General features: G+C 40.2%; 1 protein-coding gene across 1 annotated transcript in view; it reads right to left on the reverse strand.

The window, feature by feature from the left end:
- Window positions 1-1,885: 1,885 nt before the first annotated feature.
- The window catches only part of TULP3 (TUB like protein 3), a 34,908-nt gene continuing 20,167 nt past the window's right edge, over window positions 1,886-16,626 (reverse strand). The window contains exons 3-11 of the mRNA XM_084285102.1: window positions 16,141-16,303; window positions 13,142-13,318; window positions 11,913-12,046; window positions 10,169-10,366; window positions 9,577-9,689; window positions 9,048-9,162; window positions 6,532-6,630; window positions 4,200-4,371; window positions 1,886-3,706 (exon numbers count right to left, since the gene is read on the reverse strand). Of these exons, the coding sequence (XP_084141228.1) occupies window positions 3,573-3,706; window positions 4,200-4,371; window positions 6,532-6,630; window positions 9,048-9,162; window positions 9,577-9,689; window positions 10,169-10,366; window positions 11,913-12,046; window positions 13,142-13,318; window positions 16,141-16,303 (1,305 nt within the window). The 3' untranslated portion in view covers window positions 1,886-3,572. The remainder of the gene's footprint in view (window positions 3,707-4,199; window positions 4,372-6,531; window positions 6,631-9,047; window positions 9,163-9,576; window positions 9,690-10,168; window positions 10,367-11,912; window positions 12,047-13,141; window positions 13,319-16,140; window positions 16,304-16,626) is intronic.

The following is a 16,626-nucleotide window of genomic DNA, read 5'->3' on the forward strand; positions in this document are numbered from 1 at the left end:
CTTGTGCAATTCTGCAGGTTTTGGGGAAGAGTGCCTGGAAAGCTGATTGGCAGAAAAGGACCTGAGGGCGTTGGTTGACAGCTGGCTGAATATGAGCCAGCAGTGTGCCCAGGCAGCTAAGAAAAACAGCATCCTGGCTTGTATAACAGTCTAGCCAGCAGGACCAGGAAAGTGATTGTCCCCCTGAACTCTGCTCTGGTGATGCCGCACCTCGAGTACTGTGTTCAGTTTTGGGCCCCTCACTACAAAAAAGATATCGAGGCCCTGGAGCATGTCCAAGGAAGGGCAACGAAGCTGGTGAGGGGTCTGGAGAACAAGTCCTACGAGGAGTGGCTAATGTAAACTAGGGTTATTTAGCCTAGAGAAAAGAAGGCTCTGGGGAGAGACTTTATTGCTCACATCTACCTTAAAGGAAGTTGTACTGAGGTGAGGGTCAGTCTCTTCTTATAAGCAACAGAAATAGCCTCAAGTTGTGCAGGGGAGGTTTAGGTTGGTTACTAGGGAAAAAAAAAAAAAAAAAAAAGTCTTCACTGAAAGGATTGTGAAGCATTGGAACAGGCCATCCAGGGAAGTACTTGAGTCACCACCCCTGGAGGTATTTAAAAGATGTATAGTGGTGTTTAGTGACATAGTTTAGGGGAAGACTTGGCAGTGGTAGGCTAATGGCTGGACTTGATCTTTAGAGATCTTTTCCAACCCAAATGATTCTGATTCTATTCTACAGACTCTATGACAACCAAGAGATTTAGAGGTGTTAATACCAGAAAGTAGACTGTGACACTATACTAAGTACAGTGTAATGCATTATTATGCTGACACTAACAAAACACAAAACAAAGATCCTCTGCATCTGCTGCTACCAAATTCAGCAGCAAAGCTTCAGTGAAAGTAGGACTGAGCCACAAGAGGGCAAGACATTATTCACTCTTTAATGTCTGTGAGCCAAGGAGCTGTTAGTCTACCAGGCCTGCCTTTAGGATTCATATTTAACAATATAACATGCTTCCATCCTTGTTTAAGATATTGGGATTTCATGAACATTATATTTACATGCAAAGGTAAGTGAGCAACAACTAATTGTGTACAAGAGCAACTGCTTAGTAGAACTTCTTGCTCAGTTTTATCTCTCAACTAGATCTAATTTCACTCAGAAGGAAATAGTAGAAAAAAAAAAAAAAAAGTGGTATGCAGCCAGCATGAAGAACACGCCCCACACGTTGAGAGCTGTGTCAGCTTTTTGATTACCAGATCCATTGTATCTCCCTTTACTGAGGTTCATACATCTGCCAGTGGAAATAAAAATAACCACTTCAACTTGATTTTCCCTTGAGCCCTGTATTATTTCAGCTGTCGATTCAGAAGTACACTATATTGTTCTTCAACAGTAGAAAAGGTTCCTATGGAAGGTAGGAAAATGCCTAAGGAACCATCTCAAAAGCCGTAACTTGAGGCTGGGATAATGATTATAAACATGGGGCAGAGAAGTGCAAGCAGCTTGAAAAGAGAACCAAACAGGAACCATGAACTGTAACGGAAGTCTTACTGGAAGTTTCTGATGGAAAAAAAAGGCATTAGAGAGACTAAGCTTACATTCATTCCCAGCCTTCTTAGTGTGTAAGGAAAACAACAGAAAGGAATAGAACTGAGAATTACAAAGGAAAAGAGGACAGGGAGAGGAGGGATGAGATATGAAAAGACAGGAAGAAATTGAGGTAGCATCTAGTACAGGAGGAACAAAGAACACCCGTAAATGACAATAAAATCCTAGAAAAAAAAAGTTTAGAATTAAGGAGTTTTTCAATATATAAATTAGTTTATTTTCATTTAGATATAAAAGTTATAAATACAATTAATGTAAAACAGTATTTGATAAAAGAGCTCTGAAGCGGTTCATATATCTACATAAATGTGACCAAGACACGGAGGCTCTGACCCAGTGAAGATGATTTGTCATCAACAGATAGCTTGAAGAGCCACTGCTGTCCAGCTTAGCTGAAACGGTGAGTAAAGCAATGCTACTGTGGCCTTCTGAGAACAGAGAAAAATCAACTTAAATTGGAAATTATCATCGTAGCTTCAGGACACCCCAAGTTAACATAGTTTCTTTACACAGTCCTAGACAGAAAAATAATAATAATCAGATTATGAACTAACTTTTTTTTTTTTTAGTATTTCTGGATGGGTGGAGGGAATGCAGAGCCTTCAGCCAAGAACTCAGTGGAGAACAACTGGAAAACTCTGTCTTAACTCCAGCATAATGAGCAGGAAGTACATGAAGGCACAAAATAGATCCATGATTCAAGTTCTCTTCACTGACTGCTGTGCTGATGAGATCACTCTCAAGACAATGGCTCTCAAGCTAATACAGAATGGGCATCTGGGACTTGGCTTCCAGCATTTTCTAGAGCTGGTGCCCTCAGCAACAGTTCAAAATTTACAATTAAAAACAAAGTTTACACATGATTACCATCATTTTTTTTCCTGGCCATGAAACTCTGTGAAGATATTTTCTGATATTATTTTGAAAAAGCAAGTGATATTTACCACTGCAAAGACTCTGGAGAACAAAAGCAGTAAGTCTGTTTTTCAGGAACATGAAACAGAACTTGTCTGCTGACAGTATGCAAAACTGCTAAACGCTGATTCTTGTCTTATTGGAAGGATACAGTTTTCCAGTTTCATCATGGATATGCACAATGGCCGTGAAACTGGCAAGATAATAGCTGTTCTCTACTTCAGCACACACCAGATGTGTGCACTATGAGGCTTACGTGTCAGTGTGCAGCAATTGACTCTGATGAATCAAGGCCATATGAATCAAGAAGTGTCCCATGCTGTGACCTACTGTCTCCATACTGTAGAACCCAGCATTGAAAATTAGAATAATGAAAAGGAGCTGGACTATCCGACTTAGCAGAGAATCATTCCACAGAGAAGGAGGTGTTTTTACTACAGACAATGTCTCATTCCAGCTTGTACTTGTTGAACACTATCTACAGTTGCACAGAGGCTTAACCTCAACCCTTCTCTCTTTCAGTGTTTTTACAGACAGCAAAATGCTACACAGGGCAAGGAGAGAACACCTACTATAACCACCCTTCTATTTTTTTTTTCTGAATTAATCTGATCAGGAACTCAAATGAATATCGGTAGCATCATCTTCAGGGGCACTGCTTAAGATCCAAGGTATATGGACACTAAACTATTATTTTTCTAGTCCAAGCTGCAATGTGTTTCAATTAGTGGGTTAACTTCCTTAGCCTGTTTAGGCAGCAGCATGTGTTACAAGGATTCTGAAAGCAGAATCAATTCTGACAATAAAAACCATCACCAATATTCCTTGTTCTTCCACAATGAGTACAGAGACTGCTCAGTCTTGGGACAGTCTCCTAAGAAGATCTACTGTAAACCACCATAATGCTCTCCGGCCTGCTATTCGCTTTCAAATAAGCCTGCAGAAGTTTGTCCTCCAGTTCCTTTCCATCCCTGATGTGCTTTTCATTGCTCCACCTAAACTCTTGTAACAAGATGCAGGGATGGGAGTCAGTTCCACGTCTCAAGTCTGTAGTCTCTCATTCACAGGCCAATTTGCTATCAAAGCTGGAGAGTCCAATAGCAAAGGCCTGAAGAGCACAGAGAGGATAATTATAGTCCAGAGTGAACACATCTTCTGCTACACGACCGAACTGCATCACAATGTAGTCAGCTGGGGAGGAAAAAAAAGATTCAGAGACCAGCAATTTCACAAGGAAGCAAAGAAAACAAACAAATGAACAAAAGTTCAGAAGTATCTGGCAGTCCCAAATATAAGTGGTCACCGTATCCATCCTTTGTCACCAAATTGGACTTAAAATCTTTTCTCTGGGGTGACTGTGGTATTCCAGAGATTACCAAGAACCAAGGCCCACACCACTCTTTTGCTGGGTTGAAGGTGTCACATTAACTTTTCTTCCCCTGCAGGAGGCTTGCATTTGTTCCCTCTTTTGCTGGACAACAGCCTCTGCACCCATCCCAGAAAAAGTTAGGTCTTTTATAATTTTCTTGACAGCTGAGACGTCCTCAGTCATCTTGAGCTGTCTTCTTTCATCCAGTCTCCCTTCTCCAGGAAGAGTGTCCTACTCCTCCAAAACCTCTTGAAATATATTGTGCTTTCCCTGTTTGAATGACACCCCACCCCCAATTCTCCACCAGACTCTTACGGTCATTGTCATGGACAATCTGGAAGTTCTTCACTGAAGCCTGAGTGACCCTTCCATGGAAGTTCAAAACGTAGGACTGAGTATCATCATTCCAGACTGGAGCCTTGTTGTGCAACTCAATGAGGTTCTCTAAATTTTTGTTTTGCCATTTTGACAGAAGACTCTCATTTTCCTGTTTAGAATAAAAAAATATATTTATCAGATTCAGAATGGCTCTGTTTTTGAGTACTGCCTCTCTCCCATGTGCACACTGTGATTCAGTGTCATTCCCCGTTAAATAACACACAATGACAGCATTTAAACTCAGTCCTACTGAAAATATCCTGCAGGTACCAGGAAAATACTTTAATGGTTTCCTAATCCAACCATTCCTTTCCACTCAAGAAGCTATTGCCATATCTCCACCCAAACACGAAAAAAAAGAGTGAGAGAAAAAGTGTGTGCATGCACAGAAAATACAGCAATTTACAGATGACTATCAAAGTGCTGTTAGAAATCTCCTTTGTGAGACTTACAAGCTTTCTCTGATCCTGTTGGATCCAACTTCCATTTCCAAAATTCTGAACTTTGAAATGAACAAAAAACATCTACAATTAACTACATAGTGTAAACTGCATATGCCCTGGGGTATTTCAGTATAAAGTCAAAAGGCTGCAGCAGGTGGCAAGTATGCCATAAGTAGATTAAATGTCATCCTAACGGATCAAATAAGAGGTGCACAATATGACAAATACACAGACAAATAAAAGAAATATACAAAAAGGAGAAGCAAAACAGCACATTAAATTTGAGAAAGAATTAATTACAAGGAACTGGAAATAGTGCGTGGAACACATGGCATACAATTTAATTTTAAAAGTTATGTGATAAATAAAACCCCAAATTACATAATATAAGCTAAAGCTTACAAGAAAGAGAGTCCCATATTTAATGGGAGTTCAGTTAGAATGGAAGCAAACAGAAAACCACTTTTTGTGGAGGTTTGGCTAATACGACTAAGTATTTTAGTATTGTATATGGATAGAAAAATAGGTTATTCTCAAAAATTCTCTGTTTTCCTTACACTAAAATTTGTTGTTTGGTTTAAGTTGTATCTTGACTTGTACCTTTATAAAAGTAAATAAAGATAAAAATAAACTTTAAAAAATGGCACTAACAAGCTGCATTTTGATGCAATTTTTGTTCCTGTAAAGTGGGGGCAGTATTGCTTAATCAGAGGCATCACACTACAGAGAGGAAGATAAAAACAGAGTCAATAGCCCGAGGGATTTGACAACTTTTTTTGAATTGCTTTGTCTTTCAGACTTGGCTGTCATTATGCTTGCCTGCTAGCAAAGGGGTATGGAAAATGTTAGAAAAATGCAAGAAGAACCATTAAACAGTTACTGAAGAATATGGGAACACTGAAACATGAAGAATCAATGACCACCTCCAGATATAATTTTCCTGCCCGCATAATTAAATGTTTTTCAGGTTCTCATGAGTCTAAATTTCCACTCTTGAAGGTCACTCTTCTCTGTCATCAAAAATATTCTCTTGTTCTACTTATATCCACACACAACATAGCTGCAGATGCCATTTTCTAGCTTATAACACTGATTGGGTGAATTAGTTGGCATCTGTCCTTTCTGCCACTGGTTTCCTATCACACCAAGCATAACACCCACATTTAGGGATGCCAGAAGGCATCTTCATCATACTCCTCACTATATCTTCATATACACATCTGCAAGTTGCTTGCCAGGAACAAATGCATCTGAGAAATCCTCATATGAGAAATCCTCATTAAATACTCACAACTACATCCTTCTCATCCCACTTTCTCCCTAAAGAATCCTCACTTTCCTGGGATTCCTATAAAGATGCTGTCACCATTCTGATAAAAATGTGCTTTCTCTCTTGCTACTACACCAAAACACTGCCTTATCCATTTATTATCCATCTGTTGTAATTCCCCTACTCACTTAAAATGATGGCTTATGGGAGAGGAGAGTTTGTTCTGTGTTCATGTAACTCTCAGTGTAACAGAGTCCCATCAATGAGGAGTTATAGGTGTAACAAGATACAGTAGTCACTGCAACAGTAAATAGCATTTAGGCTAACTACAAGACAAGTAAGAATACAAACAGTATTCAAAAGGCTACAAATGAGGTGAAAGTCAAGAATAAATTAATTAACACCATTAGACTACACTGTTACTATCTAAGAGACTCATTAACAGCCATGGACAACCCTGCTCTAATGACCACTACTGTCACCAACATCCACACCTCTAAGAGAAAGTTTTAACCTCTTCCTCCAATCTGAACCATGACCCTACTTCGTAACTCACATTTTGTGGCTGGATTGGAATTCGCTTATGATTCATGTTCATTCCTGGAATGATCACAGACATTTTTCTGGGACCCTTGAATCCTAATACATTGGTTTCCTGAAATACAAGTAAAAGACATTATTTTCAGGAATGGATATACTCTGTCTCACAGAAAGACAGACAGAAAAGCTGAACTTGAATCCACATTTGTGTTGGTTTTTGGAGATTTGCTAGCTGTAACTGTGCTAGCAGTCATCTAACTCCAAATGTGTTTAATCACTGAAATAGCTCTCTTCTTCCATTTAGAGAACTGTCTCAAGACATACAGAGCACTACCTAATTTGTAGTATATCTGCATTGTCTTAATGAAACATCAACATTGAAATTAGACAAGTGCAATTTCCAGGCATAAATTTCTACATCCAAGCCAAAAGCACACTAAAATCTTGCTAGTGAGCAAGAGTTAAATATAATAAAGTATACAGATCTTTGATCTGAGACAATGATATATAGATATCACCATTTAGGCTAGATTGTTCCTAAAGAATGAATGGCATTTTTCTTGTGTTTAAGAGCATACCTACTATTTGCTGTCAAATTGTACTCTTTTATAAATGATTAAGAACAGACCCAGAAGGCAAAGTAGTCAGCATCACAGAATATTAAGGAATGGAAGGGACCTTGAAAGGTCATCTAGTCCAATCCCCCTGCCAGAGCAGGAACACCTAAATCACATCACACAGGAATGCATCCTGGCGGGTTTTGAAAGTCTCCAGAGAAGGAGACTCCACAACTTCCCTGGTCAGCCTGTTTCAGTGTTCTGTCACTCTCACCATAAAAAAGTTTTGTCTCATATTTAAGCAGAACCTCCAATGTTCCAGCTTGCACCCATTGCCCCTTGTCCTAAAGGGGCAGTTCATCCAAGCTTCAGTCTTTAGACAAGCAGACTTTTCCAGAGTACTGCAAGAGACTGCTCCAAGTAGATTGAGTATAAAAAGCAAAGGAAAAAGGTCTTTCCTGGTATTCTCAAACCATTCATTTAGTAGTGTCAACCAAAATCCAATGCTCAATTTAAAGTGTTTTATTTAAAGTGTTTTGTAACAATGTCAATGATACCTTTAAAGCTTCCAAATGCCAATTAAAAAGCCAGAATCTTTTAGAATCACTGAGCTAACAGAAGTGATACAACTTCTAATGTGCTAGAGCATTTTCACAGACACAGAATGAAGGTCTTCAGAGCTGCAATCTCTATTATTTCATTTCAGAAAACCTGTGAGCACATATGAGAACAACAGTACTGATTTTATTCATGTATAAATCTCACTAATTTCACCTATATGAAACAGTACAAAATCTGAGAAATTGACTTTATATCTTCTGCTGTACTCATTTCAACACCCTGCTCTGTTGAGTTAAATAGGGTAACAGTTTGGAGAGAAACTTTTTACAAGGGCAAGTGACAATGACAAGGGGGAACAGTTTTAAACTAAAAGAGGAGAGATTTAGGTTAGATGTTAGAAGAGAATTCTTTACTCAGAAGCTGGTAAGGCACTGGAACATGTTGTCCAGAGAAGGTGTTTGCCCCATCTCTGGAGGTGTTCAAGGTCAGGTTGGATGGGCAATCTGATCTAGTGGGTGGCATCCCTGCCTATGGTCCCTTTAAGGTCCAGCCCAACCCAAGATGTTCTATGAAATGAATAATACTGTATACAAAGATCCACTGATGATTCTGTAAGCAGGCTAGTACTGGAATTATCAAGTCATTTTTTTTCCCCTATGTGGCATTAAGATTAACAGGGAGAAGAAAATCAAGTTCCAGTAGGCTTATGCACTGTTAAATTTCTACTACTCTACCTGTGATAAAAGAAGAATTTCTCCACTTGACTGGCTTTTATTTTGTAAAGTATCTTCAATTTTCCTCAAACCTCAAGACTGGAATATGAAACAACGTGTTTTGAAAAATTTCACAGAATTCTACAGTGATGTAGCTACAAGTACATTGTTTCTATGCCTTAGACTGAGATGACCCACAAGACCAAGATCCTCTGTCTCTAGGAGGAGAGACAGTGACAGTGAATAGCTTCCCCTGGAAATGTGCCCTTACTAACAACATGCTACTACTGAAATAATACCAGCTCACTTCTATTTACCAAAATGCTTTTAGTTCTGCTAAAAATAGCTCTACTTCACGAGACATTTCCAGTTCCTTTGTAGTGTCTACTGGCTGGGCAGTTCATAATATGGCTGGCTCTGAATCAAGGATATGCTGACTGGGAACATGCCTAATGTTGGGTCAGGTGACAAGTTCATCAGAACATTAGCTTGGATCTCTCTCCTCTGACTTCTTTCCCATTAAACTTGTAAAAACCTATATTTGAGGCCCCTACCCTTTATCATATCTGGCTGAAATTGGTTAGTTAGTTCAAAAGTTAAATGAGGGAAGATGTAGGCAGCATGATTTTGTGAGTCCCATTTCCTTAGTAATCAAGCTACAAAAAAGAAGAAGGGCATAAAAGGGAAGAGGCACTACTTACATAATAGATAGCTGCAAGCTCCTGTCGAGTACGGGCCTTTTCCAATACGCCTTGTGCCTTGATGGGGCTAATTCCATGGTCATAGACCGTAAATTTAGTTCCCATGAGGTTTGACCTAATATTAGGTTATGGACAGACAGAAAAAGAAAGAGGCATCAGTGGATTATTTTTTTTTTAATCATCTGAACGCATGTGTGCAGCACAGAGAAAATACATGCCTCTGGTCATCGGCTTTGTCCACAGTCAACTCAGTAAGGAATTTCAGTTCCATTGTAAACCAAGCATGTAACCTGTACTGGAAAAGCCCTGAGCCAGAATTTCTCCAAATTCTAAATTATCATTGTGAATGGTAACTCTAAAGGAGCCTTGCCAACCCAGGTGGGTACACATCACATTAAGCAGGAACAGGTGAATACATTCTCTGAATTGATATCAAATTGATGTTTTTAACTCCAAATAAACATGTAAATTCTACCTCTCCTATTGCAGAAGATGTACATTTGTCCATAGTTTTTTCTGTGGTTCTCACCTGAGTTTTCCAATGAAACTTTCCCCTTCCCGGGATAAATCAGTTGGGTCAACTGATATGAGGTAATTGGACGTTTTGCTCTTTTTTCGTTTTCTCCCTGCAAGAAGGAATGTCTAGAAATACAAAATTTTGATCAAGACTGGTGTTTTGAAAGAATGCAGAAGCACTGCTATCCAAACTGTTACGCCTCTGTTTTTTGTTCTATACTGTTATTACTGTCTCCATAATTACCTGTTTCACAAGTACACAGCCTGAAATCCTGTTCTTCCAATCATCTCACTCAACAGTCTGGATATAATGCAACTGCCTTTTCTAGTTTTTCCTCTGTTTCTTCTCAACAGCCCAATCTCTTTGCTTTTCTTTATCCCTGACATTTTTATACTTTATTTCATCTTTCATTGTATTATGGCTTCTAAACTTGCCAACATCCTCCTTAGTGTCTTGGCCAAATATAAACTGTCCTCATCTACATGCTGTCTCTCCTTGGTTTCTGGTGTCTTACTGATTTATGCACTGCTCTCTGTTACACCAAAAATATTATGTGGTAGGAGTACAATAGCCAAGCCAAGATACTGTGTGCTGCTTCCAATACCTTTCTGTTGTCATCCCTTTCCAGATGCATGTAATAAGTAGGGAAGAGGCCTCGGTCCATTCCCTTCTTATCTCTAGTGATTCGACATTTGATTGTAATACCACGGGGTGCAGGGCGTAATGCAAAATCCTCCAAGTTCTCTACTTCTCCCAGATGTGCAACTGCCTGAGGGGATGGACTACAGGAAGCACCTGTTTCCTGTGGAAAGAACCATCATATTAGCAAACCAGTATCAGATCAGAGGCTCTGGTATTCCCCAGGAAAAGAAAGGCCTGTTGAAACAGAAGATCTCATGCCTCTAGAATATATTTGGGAAAGGAAAGCTGAATGAAAAAACACTTGTGTTTCTCTGAAGAAAGTGACTAAAGACTATTTACGCTGAGTAGTCTAACCCTCCAAGGGGAGGAGAGAAAAAGTAGTCATGAACTAGAGAAAAAGTGAATTACTAGGAATAGGGAAATAGGTTGATATACCATAAACATTCTAATCAAACAGCCTCTCTGCTTTTAGACCTTCAAACACTCTGTGGGAAATAAAGCAGCATGATGAACTGGACTGATGGATGCTGCAATAAGACAAAGTACTTTCTGCAACTGAATTGAGCACTAAGCTTATGTTGGTTTGGAAAACCAGCAAAAACAGAGCAAGATGACAGTGGAACCTTCCCAACTAAATGCTGGAGGAGCCTTGGAGCAATGCATATAGTCAGGATACAAGCTATGGTCACCAAAGGAACCAGAATTCTAGTGGAAATCTGGTATGACTTATTAAAGTCATTTTTCTTAGAGGTAGCTGAATCCTGTAGCTTATAGAACCCAGGGCATTCTTTGTCTGACTGGGCCTAGGAGATGAGGTTGATGGTTTACTCCTTTCACCAGGTCCAGACAGCAGAAAGTCTGTGTGAGTACACACATACAGGCACACACGTGAAATTCGCTAGTGGTTCTCACCCACCCCTTGTGGCACCCCCACAAGTCATCTCCAGCAATTGGCACCCATACCCCAGTCACTCAAGTTACCAGAAACCAGACCTCTTGTATTACTCACTGGCAGTGCAGCACATTATACACCCAGTCACCTCACAAGCATACTCACGTTGGTCTCTTGAGTAGTAGCGCAGACTTAAGTACAGACCTGTGCGGTGCCAGGAGTTGGACTTGATGATCCTTATGGGTCCCTTCCAACTCAGGATATTCTATGATTCTATGACTCTACATCCAGGATTGCTGCAGACTTTTATCCCCTCCCTTTACTTCCTGTTTTCCCATGCATGTTGCTCCTTGATCCACCTTGCTCCCCCCCCCCTTGTGTCCCTTCCTCTAATCACCCTATAAATTTTGTATAATCCCAGAATTTTTTGTGTTCCATCGCAAAATTCTATTCACCGTTGCATCCCACATTAAAATTTATAATCCTTCAAGCAGACTAGTGGATTTTGAGCTGGAGACAATCTTTCTCCTTTGAGCATCATAGGGGTAGCTGATTCAGTGTGTTCTGTTCTTTACTGATTAGGTTACTTGGGTTGGGTTCCTCCGCCCATCATTGTTCCTTTGATCATTACTAGGTCTTTGTGTTTAACTCAGGGAGCCTTCTGTTAGATAATCTGATAATCTTGTCCTTCCCCTGACTTCAGGGATTAATGACAGCTCCAAATACTGTATTTTCACCCAGTACTAAAATGGTTAGTAAGTCAAAATCAAGCACGTACCCAGCCCTTATCAGAAACTGATTTCAAAACACCTACTGCAAAGGATTTCTCACTGGTTGCAGAACTAGGCCTCTCAGATTCAGGATGTGGTGAATGAGATGCTGGTCTCTTACTAGCTTCTTCCTCTTCTTCCGTGTCCTCCTCATCAAAATTCAAACTGCCTGAAATTCCTGTCAGAACATAGGATCAAGCAAGTAACCTTTGAAAGAAGGTGTCATAAGATCAGGATATCACTAATTCACATAAGACCCTTACATAACTATCCTGTTCTGTCTCTTCAATTAATTTCTGTTTTTCCAATGCTGATTTTCTTCATGCTATAATGTTTCCTGAGCTTTGAAATTCAAACCAGTGGTGACATTTTACAGCTGACAGTGCGCAGCTGATTAAGCTTTTATTAATGCATATTTTACATGATATAGCACGTTTAGCATATGCTACCATTGAATTAAATTTTGCCTATTTTTATGCAGAAAAGCTCTCCGTGCTTTAAGAACAAAAAAGACAATCCAGCTCAATAGGGTGAAACCTACCCTGCAGCTTGGACTCTACAGAGTTTACATCCTTTACTATTTCCCCTTAGTATTACAGACACTGAAATGGAGTATGGTACTTCTTCAACTAGATGCTTTCCTGTTCTTACATCAGTAGCAGAAACTCAGGTTTGTTAAATACTACTAATGGTTTGATTTTCAGAATGGAAATAGAATTGTCCCAGTATTTATTTATTTAATCTTAAACCAAGCACAGTTATGTAGGGATGACTGGGTATATAACAAAAGTAACTCTGAATAAAGACTACATCAGAACACATCGCTATTTGGTGTTTCCTTTTACTTGGTGTTATATCATTGTTATATATCATTGTTAGTCTCCTCAACAGTTAAATTACAACATTACTGTTTTTAGAAGGTTCTGCTGTTGTAAAAATACTCAAGCACTTTGTATATCGTATCCAGATATATCTGGACTAAAAACACCCCGAACTTTAGCAAGATGTGAAGTATAATGTTTTGTCACCAAAAGAAATCTTAGATTTTTTTTTTAGAAAGGCCAGAAAATTATAAAGCATATTGTCATATTCAAATTAACAACAGAAAAAGAAACTGCAGATCTGCATTTCTACATGCTGTAGAATCTACTAGCTCTGCTTGTAAGAGGAAGATCCTACAGACATTTGTTTAATGATTTCTTAAATGCTACTGAAAAAAAAATTACAAGTAGAAGAGTCCTGAAAAAGACCTCTGCCCATTATCAACTCTTACCTCGTTTCTCTAAGATTTCTTGCAGATCTGGCTTGACGGATGTTTCTGTTAGAGACTGTCCATCCTTTTCCTCATCTGCATTGTCTTCTGTTATGGAAGATCCAACAGAGAGAGTTTGGAGCTTGGTTCCTACATCTTGCACTTCTGATTTCAGGAAAGCAGCTGGTCCATCAATGCCTTCAGGCCAAAATGAAAGAGAATGCAAAAGCCTCATTTTTACAGGTAAATACATTTCCCAGGATGGTTGGTTTCTCTTTCACCTTCCCTAGTTCAAGCATCCCTTTAAAGTACTGAAGTATTCTTATTTACTTCAACTTTTGTCAGACCTGGGAGGAGCCAGGCCTGACTGTGGTACAGATCCCCTGTCACTTTAAACATGTCAGGCATGAGTTTCTCCATTTGTAAGTCATTGCATATACTTTTTTTCAAGGACTCAAGCAATTAAGATGAGCAGTATTTGTCATGCACATTGGTACCTTTCAATTTATTTATGGATAACTACTCTTTCCAACTCCTTGTTTGTAAGAAGGTGTATTGAGTGAGTGCTCTACAGTGAGCATCACAGATCAATCTGATAAAAAGCATCCACAGCTACAAGCTTAACAAACTGAGCTTCCTCTTCTCCAGACTAAATAACACCAGTTACCTTGGCCATTCCTCATAGAACTTGTGTTCCAGGCCCTTCACCAGCTTCATAGCCCTTCTCTGGACACGCTCCAGGGCCTCGATGTCCTTCTTGTAGTGAGGAGCCCAAAACTGAACAAAGTACTTCAGGTGTGACCTCACCAGAGCAGAGTACAGGGGGACGATCACCTCCCTGCTCCTGCTGGCTGCACTATTCTGATGCAAGTCAGGATGCCGTTGGACTTCTTGGCCACCTGGGCACACTGCTGGCTCATGTTTAGCTGAGCATCAACCAGCACCCCCAGGTCCTTTTCCTCTGCACAGCTTTCCAGCCACTCTGCCCCAACCCTGTAGCATTGCATAGAGTTGTTGTGACCGAAGTTCAGGACCTGGCACTTAGCCATGCTGAACTTCATCCTGTTAGCCTATGGCCATCTATCCAACCTGTCCAGGTCCCTCTGCAGGGCTTTCCTATCCTCTGGCAGATCGACACTTCCCCCAGCTTGGTGTCATCTGCAAACTCACTGAGGGTGCACTCAATTCTCTCATCCAAATCATCAATGAAGATATTAAAGAGAATGGACCCCAACAATGACCCCTGGAGAACACCACTGGTGACCGGTCGCCATCTGGATTTCACCCCATTCACCACCACTCTCTTGGCCCGGCCATCCAGCCAGTTTTTAACCCAGTGAAGAGTGTACCTGTCCAAGACCCCAATTTAATATCCACATTAGCAAGTCTCCAGTGATCAGGGACCTCTCTGCTGATAGGCTATTGATAGATGATGGAAAGCAGCTTGGCCATCACATCTGCCAGCTCCCTCAGCACCCTCAGGTGGAACCCATCTGGCCCCATGGACTTGTGACAGTCCAGGCGGAGCAGCAGGTCTCTAACTGCTGCTCTAAACCCCCCCTCTAACTGAGGGGGTTTATTCTGCTTCCTGTCCCAGACTTCCAGGTTGGGAGGCTGAGGAACCCAAGGATAACTGGTCTGACTATTAATAAACAGATGTAAAGAAGGCACTGAGAATCTTTGTGCTTTCCTTATCCTCAGTAGTCCTGTTCCCCACCGTGCCCAGTAAAAGATGGAGATTCTCCTTGGTCCTCCTCTTATTGTTAATATATTTGTAAGAACATTTTTTGTTATCTTACCATAGTGGTCAGGTTGAGCTCATGTTGGGCTTTAGCCTTTCTGATTTTTTCCCCTGCATGTGCTGACAACCTCCTTGTACTCTCCCTGAGTTGCCTGTTCCTTCTTCCACTGGACATAAACTCTCTTTTTCTCCTGGATGTTCAACAGAAGTTCCCTTTTCAGCCACACCATTCTTCTTCCCCACTGGCTCATCTTATGGCACACAGGGACAGCCTGTCTCCTGTGCCTTTAAGACTTCCTTTTTGAGGAGTATCCAGCCTTCCTGGACCCCTCTCCCCATTGGGTCTGACTCCCAAGAGTCATTTGTTTGCGCTGAAGAAACTTCAGAACTAGGTACGCTAGTGAGGGAGTAGTAAATTTCATTTTGTCTTGTAGTTTCAGTACTACTGAAGTTTCCTAACTTTGAATGTTTATCAGTCTTTCACTTCCTCTCTTCCTCTCTCCCCATTTAAAGCTGTCCTTCTTCAGATTTCCCCAACCTGATTTTAAACATGTAAATGCTACATCACCACTCTCCTCCTCATCCCATGATTGTGAAAGATCTTAAAACCAAGGAAAACATTTAAAAGACAGGATCTCACAGGATATCATATGTGATCTTCAAATTAGGTAACATTGGTTTAAATTCTACTCTGCAAATTAATACCCTATTAATCTAACAGTGGTATTATAACATCCTGCATTAGTATGCATCTCAAAACCTATTTGCTGTTACTTTCTTGATAGCCTGACAGGATCCTGGCTCTCATAAACTACTTCCTGACATTTCTACTGCAATGTAGGGCTTCCACATCCAGTCATATCCAATCTTGAGATGGAGCATACATTGATTCTATGAAAGACAGTAAAGGCAGCCACCACTGGACTATTCTCTTTTCTTTATCCTACTGCTTCAGAAAACTCTCTTACTCTGTATTTGTAGCTCCCTGCCAATATAGAAGTTCCTAGCCCATTTCTACACTTCTTTTTAGCTAAACACAAGTGAGAGCGTACTGAAAGGCAGCTGTCACAAAATTCAAGGTAAGTTTTTTACTTGTTTATACAGTTCAATATTTCTCTACTATATTAATAATACAGTTGTACTTGTGTACATAAAAAAGGTGTGACCAATCTTATTTATTGCTTGACCACTGTCACACCAAAGTAGGTCGCCACATGTGACATAAAATGTATGTGCTGGCATTTTGAGGAACATCATTGCAATTTGGTTGATTACTTACCATGTAACATAACATCACTGTGGAACGGGGTAGGAGTTTCTACTAAAGGAGTCTGCTCCTCGCATCCTTTGGGCTTTGGCCTGCGCGGCTTTGCCTCAGGATTTGGCTGTACCATCAAGGGATCAAGACGTTTCTTCCTCTGCTTCTTCTCTAGAAGAGCTCTCTGAAATAAAGAAAAACATGAAATAGGAATGAGTAACCACATCCAGAGAGGAAGTGCCTCAGCCACTGGTAATGACATGCTAGTGGATCTACAATCAACCTAAAATGCACTTGCAAACTTTTACAAAAATCCTAGATAAACGCACCACAGTGTCTTGGAGCGAGATACTCCAAAGCCTTTGGTTCTCCATCAGTGACTGATGGGTGATGAGGACACCTGCTTATTTTCTATCCTGAGACCATCAATACATAATTATAATTCCTTTTCACAGATAATTTTAACTCCATTAATTCCATTCCTCCTAACTCCTGCAGTAAAAACTG

The sequence above is a fragment of the Netta rufina genome, assembly GCF_964035555.1.
Source record: "Netta rufina genome assembly, chromosome: 1".
Taxonomy (NCBI): Eukaryota; Metazoa; Chordata; class Aves; order Anseriformes; family Anatidae; genus Netta; species Netta rufina.